At 35.5% G+C, this 19467-nt stretch overlaps 3 protein-coding genes and 1 long non-coding RNA gene across 7 annotated transcripts; 1 reads left to right on the top strand and 3 right to left on the bottom strand.

Annotated features, from left to right (window-relative positions):
• Positions 1-669: 669 nt before the first annotated feature.
• Positions 670-2137, bottom strand: LOC114372279. The gene has a single exon (XM_028329767.1). It carries the CDS (start codon positions 1754-1756, stop codon positions 956-958), a length of 801 nt encoding a protein of 266 aa, XP_028185568.1. The 5' UTR covers positions 1757-2137; the 3' UTR covers positions 670-955.
• A 128-nt stretch (positions 2138-2265) lies between these two features.
• On the bottom strand, positions 2266-9272 carry LOC114372276 (tRNA(His) guanylyltransferase 2-like). 4 transcript variants are annotated; one of them, XM_028329762.1, is made up of 4 exons: positions 9061-9272; positions 8717-8780; positions 5066-5279; positions 2266-3890 (listed from the first exon to the last, which is right to left on the bottom strand). In XM_028329762.1, exon 4 carries the CDS (start codon positions 3887-3889, stop codon positions 2354-2356), a length of 1536 nt encoding a protein of 511 aa, XP_028185563.1. In that variant the 5' UTR covers position 3890; positions 5066-5279; positions 8717-8780; positions 9061-9272; the 3' UTR covers positions 2266-2353. The 4 variants fall into 4 exon arrangements, with proteins under 4 accessions (XP_028185563.1, XP_028185565.1, XP_028185564.1 ...); XM_028329764.1 differs by having other exon boundaries at positions 5066-5133; XM_028329763.1 differs by having other exon boundaries at positions 9066-9272.
• On the top strand, positions 6127-8614 carry LOC114372280. The gene is made up of 3 exons (XR_003658193.1): positions 6127-6497; positions 7640-7760; positions 8269-8614. It is a non-coding gene; the product is annotated as an uncharacterized LOC114372280 (long non-coding RNA).
• A 1110-nt stretch (positions 9273-10382) lies between the features above and the next one.
• LOC114369922 (pentatricopeptide repeat-containing protein At3g23020-like) lies at positions 10383-14881 on the bottom strand. Its single transcript, XM_028327203.1, has 4 exons — positions 12237-14881; positions 11722-11987; positions 11311-11423; positions 10383-11221 (listed from the first exon to the last, which is right to left on the bottom strand). Exon 1 carries the CDS (start codon positions 14766-14768, stop codon positions 12405-12407), a length of 2364 nt encoding a protein of 787 aa, XP_028183004.1. The 5' UTR covers positions 14769-14881; the 3' UTR covers positions 10383-11221; positions 11311-11423; positions 11722-11987; positions 12237-12404.
• Between the last annotated feature and the right edge of the window lie 4586 nt (positions 14882-19467).

The following is a 19467-nucleotide window of genomic DNA, read 5'->3' as shown; positions in this document are numbered from 1 at the left end:
TGGTGAGTTCTAGGAATAGCCTTAATCAACTTATAGCAAGGGTGAAGATGACATCAACCCTTAGATAAGAGACTAATTAGAATCAGATAGGACATTTATTTTACAAAAATCTCTGCTTCATGCTAATTGCAAGGCATGAAAAATACCCCAAAGCTCTCCTTCCAAAACAGAACAGGTTCCTAGCTTCACTGCAACGGCAAACATAAAGGCTCCATCCTCATCTCTTAAAACACATTCAATGGAATCTAGTTTGTTTTAAACTTAGTAAAATAGTTTCATGCCTAGGATAAGTTCAATCTATTAAGATGAGCATACTAGAAGCTCAAAATTGTTCACAAAGCAAATTCAGAACAAAATAATTACTGCTGCAGTTCAAAAAAAAATTCTATATCTTCATTTATTGAAAAATAGATATTGTATTATAAGATAAAATAGTTGGTTAGAGTTCTATAGAGCTAGGTAGTCGTGGTTGTATGGTGCAATGGTGTAATGGTGTAATCAAACTCGTTCATTGGAAGGGGAAAGTAAAGGGATATAAGTGTTATGAGCAAGAAAAGAGTCCTAGCTTTCGAGGCCTAGGCACCTCCAGAACAAGGTAAGGAAGAAGAGATTTTATTTATCGTTATCCATTAGAATACATCAGTCATATATACATATATAGGAAATTTCTACTACTATTTCTAATGGATTTTGACATCTTGTGTGCCTTGGAGGAAAACGAAAATGCAAATGCGAGGGAGACAATTCTCAACGGAATGCGTTACCCTGCCGACAGGAAGAATCTCGATCCACTACTCAGCAGCCAGCTCACCCCCCTATTTGTTAACGAAATCTTTGAGGTAATTTGGTTTGCTGATTTCCCTTTTTGGCCTTCTTCCTTCTTCTTTGTTTGCTTCTGCATTTCTGTTTGGGTTCGCTTCTTCTGATTTAGGGCCTTGTTGCTCCTTGCTTCTGATCATAACATTCCTTGGATCTTCCAAAAACACCTTGTCCTCAAGGTGTTACGAGTTTGCCCAGATCCTCCAAGATCCCAAGGTTTGTCCCGGCGCAACTCACTTGGTTTAGCAGCCGTCCATAGCACAAAAACAGCTAGTCGGCGCTTGCTTACGACCATGGCAGACCCATAGGACTCAACTCCCCTCTCAAACAGTGTCATATCTCTATGGTCCAAAAGCATGTCATGCAAAGCCGCTGCATAACCATAATGAACAACAACACTTAAGAGGTTGTCAAGGGAAACAACGGTACAAGCGTGCCCGAGCTGGTTGAAGATGGAGGATGGCACATGGGACACTTGGTGACGAGACACTGTGCCATTGTAGTTGCTGAATTCGCAACCTCGTCCAAACACTGATTTCTCATTGCTTCCCAGTGCAAATTTGGAACCATCTTCACCATGAACTTCCGACTCCATGGTTTGATTTTCCACAACCGTCCCTTGACTAGAAATCAAGTTCAGCAACTCTTCCATGAAGCTTGGTACCTTTTTGTCTAAGCAAACGAAGCTCGGTTCGAACTCTGTGGCTCCCTCTTCGGTACTCGACTGAGGAACTGTGCTGACGACGGTTTTCTCAAATGAAGGGGTTGAAGGAGGTTGGGAGTGAAACACATAGGAAAACTGATAGTAGATTTCAAGAAGGGTCAACCTCTGAAGAAATTCGTCCAGTTTGGTGGACATGGTTTGATCGAAGGTGAGTTCTACGATGGCGGCCTCAATGTGGTCTGTAGTGGACGTGGAAGAAGCAAAGGCAACCATTGATGTTCTCAATGAAAGCACCAAGTTGTTATGAGCAAGAAAAGAGTCTTAGCTTTCGAGGCCTAAGCACCTCCAGAACAAGGTAAGGAAGAAGAGATTTTATTTATTGTTATCCATTAAAATACATCAATCATATATATAGGGAATTTCTGCTACTATTTCTAACGGATTTTGGCATCTTGGGTGCCTTGGAGGAAAACGAAAATGCAAATGCGAGGGAGACAATTCTCAACAGAATGCGCTACCCTACCGACAAGAAGAATCTCGATCCACTACACAGCTGCCAGCTCACCCCCCCCCCCTATTTGCTAACAATATCTTTGAGGTAATTTGGTTTGTTGATTTCCCTTTCTGGCCTTCTTCCTTCTTCTTTGTTTGCTTCTGCATTTATGTTTGGGTCCACTTCTTCTAATTCATGGCCTTGTTGCTCCTTGCTTTCGATCATAATAACAAGCATCTCCAAATTTCATGTAAATTAAAATGAAAATCTAAATATAACACCCAGAATATTAAACCAAACCAACAAAAAATTTCAGCAGCAAGAAATAAAGTAATAGAATTGTGATTAACAGACTCAATGCTACACTTCACATACAACTATTCATCAAGGATGTTTGGGTGTTCCAACCAAAAGGTTGGTCCAATAATGTCAAAATGTCCTACAATAACCTTTCCATAATTTTCAGGAGACTCTCCATTCTCCTGATGAATTAGAACATTGTCTACCTTGTCCCTATAAATTGAGGATCCTTGTCGGTACATGACTGGTAATTTATTGTAGTCAATAGCCAATTCCTCAATTTTCTTTTGCAACTGACCACCTTTTAAACTGTTCTGGGCTTCCCTTTTGCTTTTTCCAGATGCAACTAACTTCCAGAAACAAGAGTTATATTGATTGTTGATGTGACAATCCACTTGTCTCCATGAAAGGTAGTCCCGTAGAATCTCGGTAGATGGATAACACACAGCTCGTCCATCAAAGGAAGGAGGGTACTTTAACTCACTTTGTGGGAAGAAATCTTTCCATCTCATCACATAAGTGGATGTGAAGAAAGACACAATAGCTGAAATTATTGTATTAGCTCTCCTTTGATAAAGATTAGTGGTTTTCTTAAGAATAAAGCTATACTCGTCACTAACCCCATAGGCAAAGACTATATCCTCCCAAAACTTTTCTAAGACAGCGACTGCACACAAATTCATCAAGTTAAGAACTCTATCATCATTTGGCTTCACAAATTCATGTATCTCAGAAAATCTGTGGAAGTGGCACCCATCTATTCGAACTACAATCCATGTACATGGCATCAATTTGCTATCAAATTCAAAGGACCTCACATACTCTGGAGTCACATTGTTAATTTCTTCAACAAAACCACCAAGGTCCTTCAAAAGAACAGTATGCTCATTCCAAAATCTCTTGCTAGCTATTTTCTTGGAATGCACCGTGACTATCTTCCTTCTGTGCCTTTTAATTGGAGCACCATTATCTGTGTACTTCACAGTATCCTCACCCGTTGTCTTCAGAACACAAGACCCTTGGCGGAGTATCGGCTCTAGTGTATTGTAATTGACGTTGAACTCGTCAAATAAAAGATTGTTTAGATCACTTTTTTCAAAACCCTTGATGAAATCCCATGCTTCCTTCTCATTCATTCCACGTTCAACAAGACGCCAAAGGCATTGCTCATGTTGATTACTCAAATGACAAATAGTCTGCCGCCACAAAAGATAAGCTTGGAGAGCTTTTATGGACGCACAAGCTATGACCCGCCCATGTAGGGAAGGATGACATTGTAGTTCCTTGTGTGGAAAGAATTCATCCCATTTTCTCACAAAGACAGATGAGAAAAAAGAAGTAATGATGGATAGCACTTTGCTTGCACGCCTTTCATGGAACTTGGAGGTCTTCTTGAAAACAAAAGTATACTCATCACTGAACCCATATGCAAAGACTACATCTGCATACTCTTCAAGAACTTCAACAGCACAAGAGTTCATCAATTTCAAGGTATTTGAATCATGAGGTTTATGGAGTTTACTAGCCTTGATCCAAACAAGGATGATATTGGGAAACATGGCCTCATCCCCAACTTCAAAACACTTGACATACTCATATTTGCTGTTTGCCATACTGCATGCAAAAGTTTACACATGTATTACTTTTATTAGCACACACAAGTTAACAACAACAACAACAACAACAAACTAATCCCACTAGGAGCATACACAAGTTAACAAAGTGAAACTAAAAATATACTAATTTAAAACTCTGAATCTACAACAATTGTTTTCAGATTATGAGATTATGATAAAGCTGCATATTTAAGATGAGTGTAAACTTTGAAGTTGCAGATTATAAAATGTACTAATTTAAAGCTTCTAATATAAAGCTGCAGATTATAATTGAAAGTATAACTATCAACAATTAAACATATCAGTAATAACTTATTAGATTTAAATTGAGTCATTCAGTGGATGAGATGAAAGGTATTTTACTATATTAAGGTAAAAAAATAAGCATTGGGTGGTGTCAATCAATAGGCCATAAGTTTGGTATTGCTTTTATCTTGCATCCTTAATAAGTATATTTGAGCAAAGTATAATATCTATATACAAGTATGACAAATAAGCTAACCATACAGACACATTCATCATGGCAGATAAATTGCTATGATCTAGAAAAAAGTGTTGCTAGTATCACAAAACACGAGGAATTAGAGCAAAAATACAGTAAAAGGAATGACCACAACGTAAAACATAGGAGTAATAATCAAAGAAAATCTCTTAAAAAGCATTTAAGAAAATTAAAGAGAAAGCATTTCTGTGTATCCAAACACAACATAAAAGGTGTCTTTAACCAACTAAGAAATCAATAATACACCAGCTAAAAGCATTTCTAAACCCAAAAGGCCAAATAAATATAGAAATCAAAGTGCATAAATCCCATTCCCCACACCTCAAACACCATCACAAAGCAAACAGCTACGCACTTTTGGAGTGACTGAATCCTAACCATAATTGGCAATAAACCAACTCTCACCCCTCTCTTTCTAATTATGTCTTAACCTCGCACACATTCTCATAAACTAGAATTGGCAATATCACACTCTTTGAAGACTGAGACCACCACACCACCAATCTATCGATTATTTCTCTCTTTCTCTTTCATGCATACTCACAAACAAATGGTGCTCACCAGCTAGCTCAACCAAAATCCAAGTAAACTCAGAAAATAAATTCAGAAATCGAAAGAATAATAATAATATAAAGTGGGCAGAGAGCGACAGAGAGAAAGAGAGAACCTACCAACGAGAGAAAGAGATGGGAGTTTCACGGGATTTTCAAAGTGTTCCCTTCGAGAACTCGATTCTGTACTGTAAAACCAAAATAAAGGCACAGTTCAAGGTACACTTCACAATAAATTAAAAATCGATACATTATTTTCAAAGTGTTCAAGGTACAGTTCATGGAACTTCCTTATCTCATCAAATATTTTTAATTCAGGGAGTGGCTCCAATTCCTGTAAGAAATTATTTTCATATATCAACAGATTGTAACAAGACAAGATCCTTAATACAACAGATATAAGTTGAATAACTTGAAGCTACAATTGAAGATATAAACAATAGCAAACATACTGCCCACAAATTAAAGAGGTTTAAATCAATACCTACAATTGAAGATATAAACAATAGCAAACAATCGTAGACTGCAGTACCAATGAAGAAACACATTTAGGCACCAATAATGACAAATTGGAAACAAAAGCAAAAATGATTATGACATCACCAAATCACTTGTATTTCACCCATTAATTCATTAAAATAAAGAGGGTATTGGAAAGTAATGGAGTGTGTTAAACACACATAATCTACATCTTTCGACTTTGGCATCCATGACTGCTTATATTTAGTTCATGGTTAGATAAATTTCTCCATAAGCACTCATAGGAGAAGAAAATAAGAAGGAAAGAAAAAAAGCTTCTCTCATAAACTTATATTAGCTTACACATAAGTTAAGATCAGCTTTTAGAGAAGCTAAATTATATAACTTAAACTTATAGAGTAAGCTTATTTCATTTTTTCTTCTTTCTTCTCCTATAATTTCTTATAGAGAAATTATCCAAACAAGGCCATAAACATGTTTCTCTGCAAGTACTGGATACAATGCTTTATTGATCATATATGCTTGTATTTATAATTTTATATGCAACTCTAGTGAGAATACAAAACTTATAAGTGCATAGCAGAGTGCTGGAAGTGCACATGATCAAGCATTCAAGTTATAGCCTAAATGATGATAGAATCGCATGTTTCTCCACATTTTAGGGGAAAGTCATATTAAGTCTATATGGTTGCATATATCTCTCGTTTGATATTGCAAGGTATAGTGCTAGAAAGTATCATTAGGCTTGAATAACAGCATAAATAATGTTACATAAAAGTTTGCTAGAGCAATTATTTGATATTGATACTAAACAGGAAGCATGTCTCATTTAGTTATCAGTTGTTATGAGTCTGGACAGCCATGACACAAATACTGCTGGGTCTGATACGAAAAAGACACTAAGTTATGCAGCTGATGCGTCAAAGCTACATGTTGAAGAAAAGAAGTACTCATTCTACAAAAGATGGCCATGATGCTGAAAAAATAGGTTTTGGAGAGGCAACACAGGAAAGTGTTCATCAACCGAAAAGGACTGCAAAGATTCATGACTTCTGTTTAGGCATCCCCTTTGGTAAGTGTTTCCTTGTTAGTTAATTTGCATGTTAGGCAACTTTATTGTTAACTTATAATAATGCATTCCACTTACAGTGTGCTTGGTTGGACGGAAATGGAGGAGGAGGGTAGTTCTTTTTTTTACCTTATTTAATTCAGAAATTTGGAGGGGAGGGGAGGAGAAATCGTTGAGCTCAAATGCCTCCTTGCCTGTGTTTGTTTCCCCTTCAAATTAGGGGGGTTTGGATGGGAGGGAAAGTGGTTTATAATTTTTTGACTGTGTAGAGTAAATTGTGTCAAATTTGTTTACCTCTTTATTAGGTTAGATCTAGATAGAGACATAAAATATAAGTGAAGGGGGATAGAAAACAATCATTCCTTCTTTTCAAATTTCGAAGAGTGTAGCAAATTAAGTGAAGGATCTATCAATAATAAGTCAATTGGTTTATGTTAGGGCACCACTCACAATGACTGGGTGGCCTGCTCTCAACAATGCCCAAGTCTAACTAACTAGTTCCAACTCATCATTAGTCACTAACTCCTGCTAACGAGCTTCCTGATCTGTCTTTTTCCTGACCAACTCTTATGTTGTCTACTCCATGACTGAACCTTGTGTCATAACATGGCCCTTTCCTGGACCTACAGCCTTGTCCTTAAGGATGAAAGAAGGAAACTGGCTACATAGCACAAATTCATCCTCCCACATTGTGATTAATTTCCCCTTCCTCTTTTCCAGCCTTTGATGAATCATCTCTCTCCTAAATAACTTGTCTGCTAACCATTACCATTACATATTCTGGCTCCACTTCATCTTGTAACTCAATTTCCAGTCCCTCTAGCAGGTCGTTAGGCACAATTTTAAGGAAACCTAATTTCCTACCTCAAAACATTTGTTCCTTTCTTTTTCGATCCACATACTCATTCATCAGTTGTTGTGCCTGTATAAGGTTCTGTCTCAGCTGTGATAGGCTTCATCTCTGTCCTTCATATATTGAGCTAGAGCGTCAACTCTGGTTTTGCTAGATAAGAGGCATACCAAGGTAGGAAGGAGCCTCAACTCTGGCAGTGTCTTTGCAGCACTGGTATACTAACGTACCATGTTTGTTTTGGCCATATTTTACTTATTCAACGGCATTTAACAAAGATGATCATGGTTTGCAGGGTTCTGATGGAGGACTGAAGCTGTATTGTGGTATTGCAGCTGATGGATCTGTGGTGATCACTGATGATCTACAAGTCTTAAAATAGGGTTGTGCCAAATCCTTTGCTCCCTTTCCAACAGGTATAGCACCATCCTTTTGGATACTTTATTCAATGCAAAAGTTGCTGGTTTTGGACTTGCTAAGATGTTAATCAAGCCAGGGGAACTTAACACCATGTCAGTTGTGATTGGGTCATTTGGCTATATTGTTGCAGCTGAGTTTTTTTTCCTAAATTTATTTGCTTTTGCTTAATCTTTTTGTTTCCTAACTAACAAATATATTGCTTTTGCTTTTACCATAGACAGGAGTAATCCTTTGTTCAGTGTTGTAAATATAAGTAGTAAACTAAAATAACAAATATAAAAGGTAATACTCAACATTATGGCAGGTTCCAGTTTGTAACTTGAATGTAATCATGAATTTACGATAACCTTAACCTTGTATGAAAATATGTTCTGCTGTTTTTAGCTTTTTACCAGTATTATAACCAGTTCATTTTAATTTTAATATCTGCTATGTTTTTCATGCCAACTTAACAAGGTCCCTCTCTATTCATGCATGAAATGACTTGAAATTTTACTCATGCAGGTAGCACACATGATTGGGGTTCAGATCTGAAAGATGATTTCTTTACGATTAATTTGATGTTATGCATGTATAGATTCCTTTAGGCTTTAGCTTTGCTGTACATGTTCTGCTCCTTTTGTAGATGCATATCCTTCGTAGTTCACAATACCCACTTACCCACCACAACAGTGATTTTGGATTCCCAACACTTAACAAAGGATTAGTCCTGTCTATGGTATGCACTGGTACACAATATAAGGGCCCTTATAATCTATGAGTCTTATGAATATATTCATTATATACTAAGAGCACACATTAAAAATGAACGTAAATATATTACAGTGCAAACAAATAATTACGCATCTATGAAGGATTAACAAAAACAGGATAAATCTGTAAACTCATAAACAGTAGTTACTACTTTAAAGCACAGAGACAAAGACCGATTTCACTACTATAAAAAACTTACTTGATCGAAGCCAACAACTTGAGTCAGCGTGATGAAATGGAGCTCTACCACTTGTATTCACAGTCTGAAAGTAAATATTTGCACACCAAATATTACAATTAAGCTGAAATTTCCAGGTTCAAACAAAATTGAAAAGTATCGTCTTAGTAGGTAATGAGTTACTAACAAATCCACTAGAATGAAGTTGTAAATTACAAATGTCATAAGACAAGGTATTCTATTGAGGTCGACCCTCAAGTATTCCATTGAAAAACCTTTCAAATTAGAAAAAAGTAAACAGACAAATACACATGGATGAAATGAGCAACAAATTTTATGGTACCACAACAATGTAGGAAAATGACCTTACACAATGACTGTCAACGACAAGGACGACCCAGGCCTGGAAAATGACCTTTGACGGTAGTCAACCACGCGCGAGAACCACGGAGGTGCTGGAAAGCCTTCACGACGATCGACTAAGACGAAGAGGGAGAAAGGCTGCAACTCAGACGAGGGCTAGGGTATATGACTCGTGAGGGAAAAAGATGAAATTAATTAAATTGCTTCAATTTCAAAGACCATCTTTGAATAATAGAATACAAGTGGAATTTTTAATATGAAGGTTTAGAAAGGAAAAATTGTCTCATAAGTGGATTTATATATATTAAGATAAAATAAGATATTTTTTTTTTAGGTTAAAGACCTACAAATATTTTCAACCCAATATTAGAAATTAATTCTGTTCATGTGATCTCTTATTAGTTAGATCATTTTCACTTATAAATACTATAAGATCTTAAATTATTAAATTATTGTGTCAATCATTTAAATTATTTGTTTGTTATATATAAGAACAAATATAATAATATATATTTTTTAATACTTATAAAATAAATATTATTTATATATTTTTTTTAAAAATGATTAACATATATTTCAAAATTGATTTTTTATGAATTTTAATTCATAAGAATTTTGAAAAAAGAAGACCTCATTAATTATTTCTTTCTTTCTTGACCATGATTAAATAATGTCCAGATTTATATGCTTGGAAACAAAAGATCATGAAACAAATCTCGTTCATATATGTTATAAGATTTGAACATTTTTTATGAGCGTTTTGAAATTTTTAGTCGATAAAAGGAATATATTTAGCTTATAGTTATTCTTACAACTACTATTTAAAAAAAAAACACTTTTTAAGCTTGTCAATTTTAGCTAATAATTTTTTTAGATTAATGGAATACTCTCTTAACTTCCATAAATCTATGATTATAAAAAAATTATCCAGATCAATTAGTCCTAATATGATTAGTCGTACAATTCATGATTAATGGACTATAAATAGTATACACAATAGTTTAAAAAAATTAACTTTAAATTATTCTTTTTTTTTTTAAATGCTTTGATATAAAAAGTAATTGCTTATCGTAGTTGAGCTTATAAAAAATAAGGTGATTTTGGCACTCAGAAATCATACCGATGTCAGGAAGAGACATGAGTGGAAAATTAGACAATCTTCTATTGTTATTTTGTAACAATTTATCCAACTCTGAGAGGCGAAATTTTTTAACTCTTTATCTGACAACACTAAGCATGTTATTCAAATAAATAGGAATTATACATTTTTGTAAATTGTTGTAAACTAAGTAAACAAAACAAAAATAAATTATATCAATTACCATTATTCTGAAGAACAAGTCTTTGTCTGTGTTGAATGTCATGATTTAAATACATATAAGTCTTTTGCCAAACAAATTCTAGTCTAGATAATTGATTTGACAAAAGTAAGGTAATGTTCTCAAATATCTTCGTGAGCCCCAATGACTTGCCTCAATAATGGCATCAACATATTCTCAATCATATATCATAACAGGCCTAGTGCATAACAAACATCTTTAAAGGTAGTATAAAGAACATTACTAATTGTTCTTATGCAAGAATATGATTGTGGCCCCTTTGAGTAATTTAGTAAAATTCTCAAATAGTACAACTCTCCACTTCCCAGAAGAATAAATTGCAATCTTCCAACTGTGGTGCTCCTTTTCCTAAGACACCACACCCTTTCATGTTGCTTCCAAACAAATTTTGAAGGAAAATGAGCATATAACAGTTTAATCAGTTAATTATTTTAACTAATATGGATAAAAGAAAAATCATGCATAAAAAACACCACATAATTTGTTACAACACAATTTACATGATAATTTTGTTCAAGAAAGAAATATATCAGAACTCAGAAGGAACTTTATGATATAATAAGGGAGTTCTGCATAATTCAGAAAAAAGGATGTGAGAGGGTTTATGCAATTATGCTATGCATGTAAATAAAAAATGGAAATTTTCAAAACAAAGGAGAGGTCATTCTAATTTTATTGAAACTTGGTCTTCACAATTTACTCAAAAAGAATGACTGAAATTTTACAATTGGAAAAAATCAAATGCGGATGCAATTATACTTCTCTGATAGCTTTGTATGGCTTTCCATTAGATCTGCCAGCAACAAATAACTTTTCCTCCATGCTGAAAAAAGGGGGGAAAACAGTCACAAATACTAGACATAAATAATGGAAAGAGGGTCTCCCCAAAAGATAGCATGCAAAATTACTTACTTTTTATTGGAAAGAAAATGTAAAGCTTAGACTTGGCCAAATGTATATGATCAACAACTGTCAGATTCAGGGAATCCATATAGTACATGGCTGCTTTGAGTCCTAAAAATGGGCTGAAATACAAAGAAAATGTTTTCATAGTCATTAACTATTTGAATAGCATGATATATATATATATATATATATATATAAGTATGTAGCTTTGACAAATGACATTTGAGTATTGACCACCAATATGTTGAGTTAAGACTTATTTGCACATAGAATAACACAAATTTCAGGATAGTTTCATTTAGTGGCAATGCAAGTGACACCAGAATGCAGCTAAAAAAATAAATGTGGTTCACGCTAAAACTAAAAGCAATCATTTTGACAATGATGTTGGTACCCAGATAATAATGTTAAATATACCTGAACAATGCGGTGTGCAAGATTAAAATCCTCTACTGTCAAACCATATCTTCTCCATACACCAAAGAATGTAGCATACAGGACCAATTTCTGCCCAGAAAAAAAAACTTTTCCTTCTATCCTCATTCCTGGTATATACTAAATTACTTTAGTCCTTGAAATGAAGAAAAAGAGGAGAAAGCAGTTCATGTAGTTCCAAAGAGGTTTCAACAATCCAATTCCCATTACTGATCTTCAAGGATAAAACTTGTTCCCATTCCAGAATCCTGCAAAACATCAGAGACATGTAGTCATGATTAGGTAAAATCATGTCTCTTTGAAATGTTGTTACTATTCTGGCAGATAAAATGATCTTTAAGAAATGAAGAGCAATGTTCAGCAACTACAAACAATATATACAACAAATATCAATTTATCCTATCTTCATTTTTCAGATATCCCCATATATTTTGCTTCATTTTATGGAGAACTATTCAAACTACCAAACCATATTATAAGATTATTATAGAAATTACCAGTAGTAATTCTAAATACTGTGATTGAAATGCTCCAACCATAGCCTCAGGCCTCAGCCATGTAGCCAATAAAAAGGCAAACAACCAGCTCCAGAGGAAAGCCAGACTAGGTAAGCCTCCAATCATGCTTTTATACCTTATGTAGGCTCCAACCATAATTAACCACATCTACTCGTTTGTATAATGAACTCCTTCAAATGCACATGAGAGTGCCAACATCCATGCTTGCAAACCATGAGGAGCATCCCTTTTCACCATTACTTCTAGCCTGCCAACAGCCTGCTTTGAAACTCCACAATTCAGTAAAATGTTTGCAAGAGCTCTGAATGTAAAATCATCTGGTTGAACACCAGATTTTATCATTTCCTTGAATGTCTCTGTAGCTTCCCTTAGCCTCCTATCCATAGAATACAAGCCAAGCACATTATTATAACTCAATATATCAGTCAAGAATCCTAGTCTTCTCATCTGTGTTGCAATTTGAATGGCTTCGTCCAATCTTCCAATTTTCTTATACATGCATAGCATCATTGCATATGAAAACTCATTTGCAACTTCATTCTTCATCAAGCTCTCAAATATCTCTTTTGCTTGTTCAACCATAAGTCGCTCAGTATAAAGATCAATCATACAATTAGAGGAAAATAAAGAAGGACCTTCATCTGATAATTGAATCAACTTGTATGTTTCTTGTGCTTCTTTCAGGTAGCCTACTTTAGTATACAACTTTATCAAAGAGTTATATATAGCTGGATTCCCTGGCAGTCCTGCCTTTCTCATTTCGTTAACATAATTGATGGCTTCTTTAACGCTTCCAGCATCAGCAAAAGCATTGATAAAAACACCATAAATAATGACATCAGGCTGGACGGCATATCCAAGCATTTCCTTGTATAATTCTTCTGCCATTTCAAATTGGCCTAACTTTGTGAAGCTTGATATCACAACACAGTATGGGACACAGTCACTCACAAGTCCTGCCTCCTGCATTTTTTTAAGATAAGATTTGGCAATGTGTGGCTTGTCAGCACTGGCCAAAATATGAATGAGAGAACTGTAGCTACATTTGTCTGCAACAACACCAATTTTTTTCATACTATCAAACAATTGACATGCTTTATCATAGCATTTTCCTATCCCATAAGCCTTAATCATCACATTAAACTCAAGGACAGTGAGCTTCTTCTTTTCTTTGCAGCAAATAAAGACTTTCTCGGCTGCTAAAGTATACCCCCACTCTCCATATGCATCAATATTGGCAGAATAACAATCAGAACTGATATTTCCAGCTAGGTGAAACCTCCTGAACCACAACCACGACTGCTCAAGCATACCTGATTCTACATACATTCTAGTCAACGCAGATTGGGTGAATTCATCAATCTCAAGATCCCTTTCGTCCATCTCCCGTATGAGCTCTTCTGCTTCTCGAACCATTTTCCTAGTCGAGTATGCATACAAGAGGGTACGGTAACTCACAACGTCTGGCTCAAGGAAGGCCTTTTTCATCCTTGCAAAATATTTAGCTGCCAATTTGACCTTATTATTCTTAATATTAAGAGAAATGAGGATGTTATACGTCCAAGTGTCGGGTACACACCGAAACTCTCCCATTTTCTGGAACAGCAAACAAGCTTGTCGTAACCGTCCACAGTTTCCATACAAGTGAATCATTGTATTGAGTGTAACCGTATTCAGGGCTCTGCCTTGTCTGATGATCCTAGCAAAAGTTTCACATGCTGCGTGAAATTGACCACCCTTCCCATACGTGTCAATCAAGGTAGCATATGTATGAGAGCTTAAACAAACATTGGTATGTGATACTACTTTATCATCCACACCTAATCTAAAAGGTGCACCTCTCATCCATCTCCTGAAAAACTCTTGAGCTTTTTGAAACTCTCCGGCCCTCTTGTACAAGAGAACAACAATCCCCATGGTGACCTCATCAGGCTCCATTCCTTGACTCTGCATCCTCTGAAGCCAAGCAAGTGCTTCCTCTTTGAGTCCACCTTTGCTATAAGCATCAATCAAGGTCCCATAAGTGGAATTCACAGGGGCAACCCCTTTCGCATTCATTTCGGTCCACAAACTCTCCACGAGGTCCCACTTGCGTGCTCTGCCGAGGGTGCAAAGCATTATGTTGTAGTGAATGACGTTCAAGTCGTAACGACCCTTGTTCTTGAACCACTCGAAAATTTGCAGAGCCCTCTGCCAAGAGACCTGGGCCTTCAGAATGACACTGATTTCCCTGTCGGAGAGAGTCCCCTCTTCCCATTGTCTGAGAGCGTTATCCAAATCGTGAGTGGTGTTGAGAGCGCGCAGAACTGCGGGAATGCTTCCACAGTGAGAGACCCATTTCGTCGAACACGTGGAGTGCACCTTGTTTTTCTCCAAATTGAGCTTCTTTGGTCGATGTTCATTGGGAGAATGAGGCAGAGGCAATGCGTGGCTGGTTGTGTTGGGAATGGAGAGAGAGGTTTCGAGTGTGTTGGTGAAAGTGAAACCCAAAAGTTGAAGCTTCACAAGCATTTGAACTGGACGACGATAGGAATTCGCTCTGCGCTTTCGAATCGGATTATCGTTATCTTCTCTTATGGGCAAGGTTCGGCTTCTTTGCTAAGAAAGTATTTTGGGGCCTTGGGCCTTCTCCTTTTTTATGTTATAAAAAAATAAAAGTAAGAAATTATATGTCTACATTTCATACTAATTTGGAGGGTTTTACGTAAATATTTTTCCTTCTTATTTTAGTTCTCAAAACGTCAATAGAAATTCGGTATTTTTATCTTACTTTCTTTCTTTTTGTTTCCTTTAATTCTATTCTCTCACCTAAACAGATAGAAAATAAGTCTTTTTGGTTTTATTCTTCAATTGCACTTAAAATTTTACCTAAGTTACTTAATGCTAGTCTCCAATGCAAGTCTTTAATTTTTTTTTGGAATCCCCTTTATATAATGCCACTGTATTAGTAGTTATTCAAAATTAAAAGAAAATAGTGACCCTGATAAATAATTAACAGAGGGAACATTATTATTATAGTTTGATCTCTCTTTCTTTTCTCTCTTTTTCTATATCTAATTATCAAAATACATTTTTCTTGTAGTGAGTTGGTTCATCGGGTGGGTTAGGGCCAACCCATTTTGGTCATATGGATTTTTTTTAAGAATAAATTACACAAATATCTCCTGAAGTTTGACAAAATTACATAAGTAATAAACCATAATTTGAGTGATATTTTATGTGATTTTTTGTGTGATTTCATGTATTTTATTGTCAGAACTCCCGTTTAGACATTAGTTTTTACCTTACAAAAATATAATTGCTCAATCAAGTGGAAAAGTTGAAAAATATACAATTGCATGAAGATCTGATGCTAATTTCACTTGATAACAGACGCGGTAAATTGACCACAATTGTGGTTAACCAAGAAGGTCATGGTTAATCATGAGGGTCCTTATCATTTCACAGCATCTCAAGCCTGGGCACCATTATTTTGATAACAACAATTGTGGATATCACCATGACCATAGTGAGTTTAATTAAGGAAATTACTTTTAGATGTCTAATTAAAGTAATTATCTTTAGAGATCTAATCATAATATTTATTTATAGTGCACCTAATTAAAGTAATTATCTTTAGATATCATATTAGAATATTTATTTATGGTGTGTCTAATTAAAGTAATTATCTTTAGAGATTATATTAGAATATTTATCTATAGTGTGTCTAATTAACATAATTATCTTTAGGAGTTTATAAATAAGAAGTTGGAGTTTGTACTCTGAGGATTCGAAATTCATTAGACATTTAACGAACAATAAGAGCTTTTGAGAGGAGATTACACCAAGAACAATTGGGGTTCAAATTTGTAAGGGTTTTTGATCTTTTTTTTCCTAATGCGATATTGTATGTTGTTTAGTTATTTTATGACCATGGTTGGTTAAACCCCTTTAGAACTCAGATTGTGATGTAGTTGTACTCATGCACTATAGTTCCCTCTTTTTGATAAATTTCTTCAGTGTTATTTATTTAATTGTATATTTCTATCGCTTTCACTTCTATATTGGAATTGATCACTTTGATTATTAGTTAATTACATGTTAGTGACCATCTTTTCGTAATTAAGTGACTTATAGAATGATAAGGTTCATAAAGCTTGCACGACCAAACTGGCGACATGAATCCATTTTTTATAAACTTTTTTTTATTTATCATTAATCTTAAATTAAATCTCAAATGACCAATGCATGATTGGTTTAGGGGAAAAAATATTCTCAAACCTTGACCATAGGCTGATAATTAAAATAAGAGGTATTAGATAGTTAATTGGTAACTGAAAGTTCCTAATTAAAATAAGAATTAGGATAAAAATGGTACATGTGAAATCGTATTTCGAGAAACTTTTACTCATACATATCTCTTCTTTGCTCAAGTTTCTAGTGTTGTTGCTAGGGACCAGTTGTGAAGTTCTTGGATGATTTAATTTGTGTAAATTAAATATAAAAAATTGTTCATATTTTTTTGTTCTATTTTATTTTGTTCTATTTTTATTAGTTAAAATTCTGAATTTTTATTGCAATTTATTTTTCTTCCTTTTTCTGCAAGTTGCATTTTAATAATTTTTTTTTGTTAGACAGTGTATGTTAACTCAATATTAGAGGGGTAAAATTGCTAAGTGTGATTTTGAGATAAAAAAAAAAGTTTGTCGTAGGAACAACGCTGAAACAAGGGGAAGAAAAATGGTCGTCGGTGGAGAGCAAGAACGCACCTTGCAAGATTACCTCACCCCTTGTGTGAGAATTACTGTAGCCATACAACTTCTCAATCTGGGAGATCAAAATTATGATTGAGAGGATACAGTTCCATTGTTTATCGTCAGAAGATCACGTGGTCCATCTAAGGATGTTCCCAAGACTCGCAAGCACACGGTGAAGATCCCTGCCAATGCTCGTGACCACATTAGATTGACTACTTTTTCCATTCTTATTAAGGGGAAAGGTTGAAGATTGATTGGGTAATTTGTCAAGAAGGAGCATTACCACCTGGGACGAATGCTTATTAGTATTCCTAATGAAGTTCTTCCCAGTGGAAAATTGGATAGTTAATATGAAAGATTGGAAACTTTGCCCAGCTTGAGCACGAGTCATTCTCTGAAGCATGGGAACATTTCAAGGGGCTACAAAGAAACTCCCCACATCATGGCCACCCACCACAGAGGTTGATTCATATCTTTTATGGGGGACTATCACAACACAACAGATCATGCCTAGATGTTGTAGTAGGGGGAACCTCATGTACAAACTAATAAATGTAGAAGTGGAGATCATTGAGGTTATGGCCTCTAATGTTTATAATGGCGTAAGTGACAGAAGAATTATCAAGAGATCATTTGCATTCGGTGGAAGCCAATTCATCTAGCTTATCTCTTGAACAAAAGATGGACATGGTAGCCAAACAAATAGAGCCTATGATGAAGGCTCAAGTATAGTTGATGACACCCACACCTCCACCTTCTATTTGTGAAGAGTGTGGGGGAGACATGACATATGTTTGGAGACTACCCATACTCTCAAGCCTTGGAGGAAGTAAACTATGTTGGGGGAAGAGTATTGGCTATGACCCTTACTCTAATACCTACAAACAAGGCTGGAGAGATAATCCAAACTTCTCTTGGAAAAAGCAGAGAGATCAGAGGTAAGGACAAAGTTAGAACCAAAATGTGTATAGGCCCCCTCAATTGCAAAGACAAAATTAGAACATGTATACAAGCCATCAATATCGTGATCAGAGGCCTAAGCATGAGGAGAGAAGACCAACCTTACAAGACATGGTGATGGAGCACATAACTGAGAGTTATGAGAGGTTCAAATCCTTGGAATCCACCATGTCAAACCTTGTCACTCTTATGTCTTAAAGAAATATTGCCACACTTCCTTCCCAGATTGAAGCTAATCCTAAGAATGAGGAGGTGAATGTTGTGAGCACCAGGAGTGGAAAGTCCATGGCAAAACCAAAGAAAAAAAGAAAAGGTCATTCCTACACTAGGAAAAAAATGCTTTCATTGAGGAGAGTCATAAGATAGAAAAAGTGGGCGAGAAAGAGGTTCTGACACCTCTTCAGGAAAGTGTTCCTTTTCCTATAAGAGTAAAAGATGAGTAGAAGGATGACCAATTTTCTAAGTTTGTTGAAATGTTTAAGAAATTGCATGCTAACATTCCTTTTGTTGAGGCCATTGCTAAAATGCCATGCCAAGTTTTTAAAGGGGATTATTTCAAATAAAAAGAAATTAGAAGACTTTGCAATAGTTAGTCTCAACAAGGAATGTTTTGCTATTATTATGCCTCCTAAGCTTAAAGGACCCCAAGGATTTTTTTTAGTCCCTTGTGCCATTGGCAATTTGTCCTTTGATAAAGCATTGTGTGACTTAGCTCTTAACATTAATTTGATGCTTTACTCTATTTATAAGTTGGGGTTGCAAGAACCTCAACCTACTAGCATTTTTATTCAGCTTGCAAATAGGACTCTTACCTACCCATAAGGGATAGTGGAAGACTTAATGATCAAGGTCAGCAAATTTATTTTCCCATGTAGACTTTATGATTCTGGATATAGAGGAGGATGAAGACACACCACTTATTTTGGGACAACCCTTCATTAACACAGGAGGAGCATTGATTGATGTCAGGGAAGGAAAATTGATTTGGTGGCTAGGTGATGAGGAGGAAGTATTTAAGTTATTTGGTACTGCAAAGAACTCCTTTCTTTCCCATTTGTGCAATTTTGTGCAGACCATTAACAAGATAAAAGTGATTATGGCTAAGTCTAACCCAAGTATGGGGAAGAAAAACCATACCAAGAACAAAGTTATTCTAAAAGACCCTAGATGAAGTAAGAAAAAGGGATATGACACCACCATTCAAGCTTTTGGCTATGGAGTACATGGTTATAATAAAGGATTAGTGAAAAGCAACATGTTTGAGGTTGGTTGATTTTCTTCCCTTTTTCATCTGTTTGGCTCATGACGTTAAACAAGCGCAATCTAGGAGACAACCCATGACTTACATCCATTTATTTATGTTTTTCACATAATTTCCTTTCATTTGCTAAGTCAAACTGCTTGTTAGTATGATGACCATAATCATTTTACAATGAACCATGCATTTATTGTCAGAATCAAGTACGACTGTGGTAAAATGATCATGGTGAATTTATTATGATTGTGGTAAAAAA

Source organism: Glycine soja, chromosome 10, assembly GCF_004193775.1.
Source record: "Glycine soja cultivar W05 chromosome 10, ASM419377v2, whole genome shotgun sequence".
NCBI lineage: Eukaryota > Viridiplantae > Streptophyta > Magnoliopsida > Fabales > Fabaceae > Glycine > Glycine soja.
The sequence above is the reverse complement of the archived record's forward strand: the minus strand, read 5'-3'. Positions and strand labels throughout refer to the sequence as shown.